Consider the following 10,208-nt stretch of genomic DNA (forward strand, 5'->3'; position numbering starts at 1 on the left):
TGCTGACTTTCATATCGTGTTTTGACTTATAGCCTAAGGTAATTTTGCTGCTAAACGTTAAATAAATAAGGTAAACAGCTTTCAAGAAATGTCTTAAGACAACACAGTAGGACAAGATCTTCCTGTCGGGTAAACAATTTGGCAACGACCACAGAAATGCAATTGCACCGTTTATTTCCTTCCATTCTTGTACACGTTTCTCCAGCTGAAAAAAACATACTGTAATGTGCAAGTCACAGATGTGCAGATTATAAAAGCATTTCTTCCTTTAATAGAGAGAACATCTGTCTTTTAAATGGTCAGTTTCTTTGAGATTCCACTGCGATAAACAAACGTAGAAACTTTTCCACATCACAAAAGAGAGTCGTGTCTAAGTAAGGGTGGCTCCGGTTTGTTTACTCAGACTTCAAGCCCTCCTTGATGAGGTTGAGCTCATAGCACAAGGTCTCATAGCGGTACGCCATACGGATCTGAGGCACGTTGGTTTTGCGGATGTCATTGCCCTCTGGACCCTCTTTGAGGTAATCCTTACCCAGGAAGTGGAGCTTCTCCTGCAGCGCAAAAAGAACCCCACAAAGAAATGTTTTAACTGGCAATTACAGTCAAAGTTCTTCAAACCACCTTTGGTAGTTCTCACTATAGTGTCACTAAGAATATATGTATTCTGTAATGTTCTCTTGGCTCTTGTTATTCTCTTTGACTTGAGTACAGACTTGTAGGTGTGTGTCTGTTTTGTCATGCAAAAACACCGCAATGCGTGTTACCTCATCAGAGAGGGCGCTCTGAAGCACGCTGTTCCTGGCAATCTCACACATGTCACAGGTGCTGAGCTTGAACACCTGAGCTGCAATGGCATATTCTTCCATTAGAGGTTCCTGTGGACATAAAAAAAAACCAAGACTCTGATATTACTGAATACTCCTGCTTCAACTTGAGATCATATGCAATGGATTGCATTAAAAAAAATTTTTTGCACACAACACCAATTTATCTGATTTACAGAATGTGTTTATCATCAATGCTGACCATCTCTGATCTACATATTAAACAATAAACAGCACAACAGGCTGCGTGTATTTGTCTATGTTGTCACCAAAGGCTCAGACCTTGGTGTAGTGGAACTGCATGGGGTCATCGGTGGACAGAGACACCACCAAGCCTTTCTTGTGGAACTCAAGAAGCGGGTTCTTGGCATACTCAAGGAACAAGCTATTGTTGCTCAGTGGGGACATGGCGATCGGGATCTGGGTCAAGACATACAGGTACTGCAGCACGGGGCTCTGTTTGTGAAGGGTTGAGGGGGAAACAGTGACTTTACAAGCTTCATATTTTTAACAAATATAACAACACAAAATATAAATAGGCAATAATCAATGTTTTAACTTGCTCACAAGAATCATGCCAAATCTGAAATTGAACTTTACACTTCAATACTAGAATTACAAGTCAGTTGTATCATTGGCCACATTCAACTAAAGAGTTAGGCTGACTTAATCTATCACTGTTAACTTGTCAGACAGATATTATATAAAATGTGGTGTATAGGCAAACACATGAAAACCCATTTTCTACTTTGATTCGACTTGTATTGTGTTTTAAGACTATTGTTATGGTTGCTTGGCCTGGCAATTGCCTGATCATGCATATGAATTAAAGTGCATTTTAAGGCAAATGAAATGCTGCATTCAGAGGAGTGACCTTCTTGAGGTTAAGTCCATGAGAGATATTGTCAGCAGTCATAAACGCAGCCAGCAAGTGGGTTATGGCACCAGCCTCACCGCAGTGAGGCCTGAACATGAATGTGTTCATGCCCCTCTGTCTGGAGAGCAGAAGAATAGGAATGATACAACAGAAAGTAGCAGACATACTCAGACAAGAGTTAAATATATACTCACTGTAAATGTTTAGAGAAAATAATGATCTCTGACAAAGAAATCCGAGTGCTTCAATCCAATAGGATGAAAAAAGAAAAAGCATGTATGGAAATAGCATTACTCACTTGCGCAGCTGGTTGAGGGCAGCGATATTGGCATACATGTAGTAGATGTAGTAGGTGTAGGAGGGGTTTTTGGCGATGTCCCACTCCTCTGGTTTGGGGCTTTTAGTGGAGAACATGTGGCCACTGTGTTTGGACTCATCATCCACACTGTCAAAGCCTGTCACCTACACATTAAGTAGAAAACAATGGATTATCCCGGGATTATACCGTAGTATTCGGATTGAATTTGTCATCTTTTCTACAGCTATATCTTTATGTGTGGATTGGAAATCAAGGTTCAGCATGTATTTATGTGTCTGAACAGTGACTCACATGCTTGAGGAAGATGCTTAGCTCAGGACTGGACTGTGGATCAATGGTGGCCTTGAACACAGGCAGGAAAATGTTCTCCAACATTTTGCCAAAGTGTGGCACAAAGTTTCTGCCTCTGAAGATGTCACTGAGATAGAACATGGACAAATGGCATTATTTAAATGAAAATTTCATCCATTCTTGGTAGCAGTAGAGGTAGCTTTAGTATTTGAATGCATATTCTTTAATGCAGGCAAACAAAAAGAAAAAGCATGAAATGTATAAATGTAAGAGTTTTCCATCTCTCTGACAGTTTGGTGTGTTTATACAGAAGAAAGAGAAGACTGAAAACTTACTAGATCCTAGGTATTTGAATCATCCATTTGAGGTTTGGGGAGTAAACCCTGTGCCTGACGAACCAGTTTGAGAGCTTGTTCCACTCGTTGGCGTTGCAGCCATAAATGGACAGACGGGGCTCAGCATACTGGTACCTGGCTTCCTCGAGATCATTGGCTACTTCCTGGTTTTCCCAAAGATCAAATCAAGCTCAAATCACCAGTTCAGTGTATAAAACTGAATATTAATAAAGTAGTTATAACAACCTTGATCTTCAGCTGCCACAGTGACAGTTATACAGTTTTACAGAGAAGTCGTTTGAAACTAACCTTGATGATAGTGGCAAAGTACTCTCCATTGATGTGATTCTCTGTCTTCAGGTACAGGTCACGCAGCTCACTGGCTCCTACTGGGTTGTACTTGGCGTTGAACTTATCGAAACGCTGGAAGGTTTGTCTACCCTTCAGAGAAAGATACAAGATGATAATTTAGACCAAAGAAGTTATAAAACTGAACAGGCAACACGACACATTTGGTTTTAATAAAAGTGTTTGCTTTTATAGAATACAAACTTTTGATATTTAAACATTTCCTCAAGAATTAGAAAAGAAGTTTATCCTATAGCCGAAACACTTGATGAATCCAAGGTCCACTACTGACGATGTGCCCCAAATTTTAATATGATAATTTAGATCAGATCTCTAATCCCTAAACCTAATCAAGGAAAAATGGCAGATTAGCTTGGGTAAAAGAACGAAGGTTGAGGTACACAACGATGTGTGCGGCTGGTAACGTTTCTGGGCTGCTTTTCCTCATAACAGCCATCCTCCAAGATTTTCTCCATTTAAAGCAATGCATTGTAAGGGATTGTAACATCTAATCCTTTTACTGAATCTGATCCAGTTTCCAGCAGCAGTTTTTCCTGCGCATTGGTCATCATGGTACAAGTCCTGGTAAATGGTAAATTTGGCAGCACTATAATCTTTATGTTCTATGTGTACAATCCTTTAAAGATAATATAAAACTGATGGTTTATCTTTCAATTATAATGTTTGGGGTTTTTTTTGTTATTATCTGACTATTACATATTTTTATTCTTATCTTGAACACTTAATGGCTTTCATGGAAATGTATCCTGTCAGTATGTGTGCCTTGTTACTTTACTATAATAAAAGTCTGTTATTAATTGTTAGATTACTAAAAAAAAAAAAAAAAAACCCACAGCGTGCACATCCAGTGAGTCCACAGTGAGGTCGTATGGATGCAGGTTAAGGGACTGAAAGAGCTCCTTCATGGTGACCTCCTTCCCTTTGAGGTTGTGCACTACACGTTCAGCGTCCACACGGTAAGACTTTTTGATGAAGCGCAGCAGGTGCTTCTGGTTCATGCAGGCAGCAGCATGGATGTGAGTGTCCACCTGGAAAGGAATAGAGATGGCAGGGTGATCAGTGAGGTTTTTGTTTGTGCAATGTAATACATGTGATCGGTCACAAGAGGGAGCTAAAGACACCACGAGCTGCACTGCAGCTGGAAGTAAGGAAGATGATAGAAAATGTGCGAAATGATCATGCACAACAAATAAACTCTACTACACATTCCAGTTAAAATCAGCACAAAGCTGTTGATAGTCACAGATTTCTGAAAATCCTGCAACTGTGCTAATCACACTGGTATTTTATTTTATGCCACTTCACATTAAATTGACAGAAGGTTTAAAGCAACTACCTTTCTGCAATTGTAGAAGTCCCTGTGAGGGTTCTTCTTCACCTCTTTCATCTCCTCCATCTCATTCAGCATCTCATGCACATTAAACTTGGACATGAGAAACTTAAGACGGCGGTGAGTGTAAGTCTTTCTGCAAAATAAAGTGGAAATAATTGTGCTTTGATAGCACTTTCACCTAGGAAGAATTACAGCTACATTACAAAAATGAGGAGAAATTGTGTTGGCACTTTTTGAAATCAGATGAATTTCAGTTCTAAAATCTAAAAACAGAGTAATGAGCACTTTTAAAGGACTCACGTTGGGCCCTGTGCAATAAGAGCGATGAGGAAGTTCATGTCATCGATAAAGGTATTGAGGTCTGGGTAGGGCATGTCCTTTGGCTGATGTTTGTCAGCAGCTGCAGCGTCATTGTACACATAAATCACACCATCCTTCATACGAGCAACATAGCCCAGATTCTTTGGCAGGTTCTTGACATCAAAGGGGTCTTCCCCTTCTTTTGGAGGACTTGTGAAGACTGAGGATAGATGCGACATATAATTAAGTACACATCTTCTACATAAGATCATTTCAAGTCATGCTAACCCTGATTTCCTTTTATTATCACCTGGCTCCAATTGTTCTTCCGGTCTGAAAGATTCTCCTTCAGTCTGACGCAGGTACTGGGAGGCTGTTCTTGGGAAGCGCTGGAAGGCCAGTCGCATGTACTTCTCCCTGATGGTTAAAGCACGGTACAGACCCCTGCATGCCAGCTCAAAGTCATCCATGGTCACCTGAATAGCACATACGAGAGATAACAGTTAACTGTTAAACAATGTGGAATTGATGAAACACATTAGCCCTGATTCAGACTGGCTTCCTGTCCAGGTTGGCCTATAACAGCTGGGATGAGCTCCAGCACCTCTGCGACCCTAAACTGGATAAACTGGATGGATGGATGAAGCAGATGGATACTATACTGTTAAAACAAATTTAACTACTAGAACTTTTTATTTGCTCCAATCTCATCTCAATGGCAATTTTTTTTAAAAGAGTATATATTACACAATCAGTCATTTGCTCTGTGCAATGTTAACACAACATGTTACATATGCAGTGAACAAACCTTTATCTTAACAAATGTGAGGCCCAAAGTAAGTTAAAGCGAAGTCACTTCCTCCAAAGTTTTCTCTCGCTCTACCGTAAATGTCAAACCAACGGTGGTGAAACCTGAAACTTTAGCGTACTCTCACATGAGCTCCACTCATGGCCTTTCATAGTGGGAGGTAGCCTGTGAGGACACTCACGCACTAACAAAATATAGTCAGTGAAATTTATACTCACCACTTTGACAAGTGGTAAGACATGTCACATTCATGTCTGCTTGACCCAGTTTGAATGTGCTACAGGTAGTTTCAATTTTAAAGCTATCAATACCAATTCAAACCCAATTCAGGAGTCGCTGCAATTGAAAAGCCAGTCTGATTGAAATGCATGTCAGTCTTACCAAGCATTTGTGACATAGTGCTTAGTAAACTACTTTCTTTTAAAATTCAGTTCATGCTACAACTTTTATAAGCTTTAAAGACTTTTACCTTGTCGCACCCAGAACCACCCCTCCAAGTGACATCACAACGTGCTAATACACTGTGAAGTTACACCACTGGACGAAGGTGTTATTCATGGTTGACCTCAAAGTGTAACATAAGAAGTTTAATGTTTTTTAAGTATGCGAAAATAAACAGTACCCCAGCAGCATAGTCTCCAATGACGGCCACTCTCTGGAAGTCAGGCACTTCCAGATAGGTGGGCGTGTCCACTTCCACTGACACTACAGTAGCAGCTGCCTGGGAAGCACCCGTGGGCACGGCCATGGTACGGGAGCGCTTCTTGCTGTGGAAGATGAGATAGTGAAGTCTGGCTTAATTTTTCTGTCAAAATTGATAAAATATTTGTTGTTACGACTAAGCAATTTCCCCCCATTAAATAATAAAGTTATGTAATGATTTTTTGTCGTTGTGGTTCTTTCAGGAAGCAAATCATGATTTTGTAGCATCACTATTCAAAATCTTCCATCTCACCGTTTCTGCTCATCATCATCAGTGTGCAGATGGTGGGCCATCTCATGATGGATGATGGGACAGTCCTCAGCCACATCAAACATGGAGATTTCATCGCGGACCGTTTCGTCTTTGGTCTCAGAAGCAAAGACCTGCTCTGCGAAGGCCCTCATCTTGTCATCGGTCTCTGTGATGCGCACAGAAAGTTTAAGTAACAGAAATGCATTCCGTTCATATAACACCATGCAACATCGAACTAAACTAGGCGGGCCACATTCAGGATTGCCTGCTATGATCTATATTACAAAATGAAAAAAGGAAAATCTTGGACATGGTGTACTGCATTGCATTGCATTCACAGCATATTCCTCAATGATGTGTACAGGCTCCAGCACAAGCATACATGGCAACAGACTGACTCAGTCACTACAACTGGGAAACTCTGACCTCCAGTATAGTCTGCAAAAATCATGCATATTGAGGGACTACACTGATGAAGCACTCCAGGTCCACTTCTCTTTATAATTGCGTAATTGCACCTAATCCGCCACAGTGTAAGTGGCTCTTTATTCTTGTTTTTGATGAAAATATGCTAAAAAATATATACGCACACGCAAAGACTAATGCAAACACACACAAAAATGAGACAGTGACAATGCAAAGCCTTTGTAGCTCTATTTAACAACCCACTGTGTACAAAAATACTCTCTAGACCAACTCTACTTTTTTACGTGCACTTGCAAGAGCCAACACATTCTCCTCTAAGGTGACATCTCTAGCATAGAGTTTGATACTGAAGTGACTTTGGCTTCCATTCGCCATCCTCCATACTTACTTTGTTGACCTGATATACCCAGCAACAGAGAGAGATGCATCATGGGGAATAAAACCCAGAAAAGAAAGTGTTAGGAAAAGCATTGGTTAGAAAATATTATGCAGAAGGTTATACATGAATAAACCCCAAACACTTTATTGTTATCCACAGTACGTTGATATCAAGTTGTGTAATATAAAAGCCTATATATATATATATATATATATATATATATATATAAAACAACATAGATTAGAAAAGGCATGCAGTAGCAAACCTTGCACACATGAATAATGAAATTAAATGTTGAACCACTTGTGATAAATGGGTAAGTGACATTAATGTAAGGCACAGTGTGAGGATGTGTATGGATTGGACACATGGCTGTTAAAATTGATTAAGTGTTGCAACTGAATGAAATGCAGGAGCTGGACAAAAAACTGCTGACCATATCTTCAAAATACACGCAGAGATTGTTTCATTGTGTCTCTGCTCCCAGTGGAGCAACATGTTTCAACTAAAATGTGCAGTATGGTCATGCATATAAGGATGCACTAACTGTGTGGCCCTGGGATATGCTGTCTGTGCCAAACGGTTTGATTGTCACCTAAAGTTCTTGATATGTGCATTGCTGTATGTTAAGCTTTCCGTGGTGGCAAAAAGTCATTTATTAATGCAAATGTTCACTTTCAGTTCAGTCCTCATGGATCAAGCTGTTTGTGGAGAACTGATATTGAATGTGAACAGTTTATTAATAAATGCTGTCAATTTGCACTTTATCCCATTATTTCCTTTTTTGTGTTCATTCGCAAAAAAAAAAAAAAAAACATCAGAAAAGGTTGCTTTCAAATAAAAAATGCAGGTTTGGTGATGTGACTGCCTCACAACTAGGCAGTAAACCATGCATTTTGAAATACTTGAACCTGTATTTCAAATTCCCTAATTCATTTCCCATCTAGATACTTACTTCCTCCCTCTGGTGAAAAAGCAAAAAAAAGGGTTAAAGGGGAAACAAAACATGCCTGGTTATATCTCAGAACAACAATAACAATGAAATAAGTGTGTTAAACAATTGATGAAAAAAAATCATCCATAGTGGCTCGTGGAGCAGGTGAGGTCTCCTGGAAAACTGCATAATACTCCTATCGCCATAGCTAAATATCACCTTTAGTAAACTGAATTAATTGGTTCGATCATTTCCACATTATTTGTCACTCAACTTTGTCTGTGGCTGATCAATAGGTCTTAAAATCAGTCATATTTTACCGCATTAATTGTTGCAAAATAATTTGCAACAAGTATTTTTAATTGAAAAGTTGTACTGATTAATACAACTTAATTCTATTAGCTGTGAAGTCAAACCTGTCTGCAGGTGGTCAGGCTTCAGCATTTCATCTTTTCACCTTTTGAAAGACTCTTGCATAATGTAATTGGCCGGTTGCCCTGTGCCTGGTGAAGGCAGGCCTAAAATTAGCAACTATTACTGCAGCATTCAAAATAGTATTAATGACAGAGATTTTCTGTGGTGGGCACGTACTACAAGAAGGATCACAATGAAAGTACAAACCTAGAAAAATTATCTGGATGGCAAACACAATCTCTGTGAACATGATGACAAATAGCATTCATCGTATTTCCTTTCCTGCTATTTTCACTGTTGATAGTAAACCACAGGTGCATTACCAAAAGTGCATTACACACCCCTGTAGTACAATACCAATAACTATATACCGCATGCTTAAAATAGATCTTATAGATATAGAATTGTATTAAATGAATTGTGCATATTAACACTAGTTAGCTAGTGTTATGCAGACACAGATCACTATCTCACGCTGGACGTATGTGCATTTTTAACCCCAGTGAAGCTGCCATTAAAGCTGTCACTGCCACCCATAAGGAAGATACCACTGGAATGGCACTGCTAAACAAATGTGGATTTATTGCCTAAACAGTTGTTTATACTACATGCTGCACAGAAAAGTGTGACCAGTGTAATATAAAATCAGCACATCACTTCATCTCAGTCGGGCAGCCTACTGTCTTCTACTGGTTAAGAAATTCCATGAAATGATAGCACCACTGGTGAAGACTTTGTTCATTTCTTTAAAAAATGTCCAAACCTCCCCTCTGTTAGTGTAGTATATATGAAGTCCCTGTTTCATTTTGCCCAAACTGACCTGGAACCAAAACTTTCGGCATGGTGATGGTCTTCAGTTAAACTATCCTGAGGACTGGTAGCGGGTGGTCAGGCACCACTGTAGTTGGGAAGTGTGGAGCCCCGCGCTTGCTCTGGGCAATATTAAGCACCCTCTGCTCAACTGTAACCAGAACCCGCTGTGGCCACATGAAACATGCCTTGATGTAATGTGGAACTCATATGTGTCTAGATCTATTTTAAGTCATCTGTGTGCATACAGGACCCCCCCGGCTGGCATAGTGTTTTGACAAACTGACAGGTATTTGCATACATGGGGACTCATCTTATGAAACACCATGATAGCTGCATGAGTTACTGTGAACATGGTAGGTGGTACATAAGATGGGCTGACTTATAAACCACTTCTTGGCATAAATTATAATTAGCGAGGAAGTAGAAGAAGGAAATTAGAAGGAAGCTCACACCCACATTGCCCTGTCTGCACTGTTAGTGTTCCATCATTGTGGTAGAGACAATAACATTCAACTTCACAACAAGGTGTTTCCTAGCACAAGTCCCTTCACACTCCTGCCCCTCAGTACTTCTCTGATTTCCATCACTTCTAAATCCCTTCCCATAATCTTCGATCCCCAGTCACTGCTGGGCAGGTGTTCATTCTGCTCACCAGTTGGCAGACTCTGAGGGACATAGCTATCTGAAGCCTCCCCCTCCATTCAGAGATGCTGAAACCCTAATACAACCTAGCATTTGGTCTTACCCACAAAATTTTCCTCATTTGATTTCAAAAGTACTTTACACAAGCAACATTTTGAAGCTTTTAAAGCTATAAGGGCCAGACCAGTA

At 40.0% G+C, this 10,208-nt stretch overlaps 1 protein-coding gene across 1 annotated transcript; it reads right to left on the bottom strand.

Moving 5' to 3' along the window:
• Window positions 1-164: 164 nt before the first annotated feature.
• On the bottom strand, window positions 165-9,640 carry ampd1 (adenosine monophosphate deaminase 1 (isoform M)). Its single transcript, XM_084917050.1, has 15 exons — window positions 9,385-9,640; window positions 6,412-6,577; window positions 6,079-6,223; window positions 4,959-5,124; window positions 4,649-4,868; window positions 4,352-4,481; window positions 3,849-4,043; window positions 2,956-3,087; window positions 2,647-2,810; window positions 2,312-2,438; window positions 2,000-2,163; window positions 1,699-1,819; window positions 1,107-1,280; window positions 765-875; window positions 165-551 (listed from the first exon to the last, which is right to left on the bottom strand). Exons 1-15 carry the CDS (start codon window positions 9,404-9,406, stop codon window positions 396-398), a joined length of 2,193 nt encoding a protein of 730 aa, XP_084773176.1. The 5' UTR covers window positions 9,407-9,640; the 3' UTR covers window positions 165-395.
• Window positions 9,641-10,208: the final 568 nt, after the last annotated feature.

This window comes from Perissodus microlepis, chromosome 20 (assembly GCF_051167445.1).
Source record: "Perissodus microlepis isolate ML-2025 ecotype Zambia chromosome 20, ASM5116744v1, whole genome shotgun sequence".
Lineage (NCBI taxonomy): Eukaryota > Metazoa > Chordata > Actinopteri > Cichliformes > Cichlidae > Perissodus > Perissodus microlepis.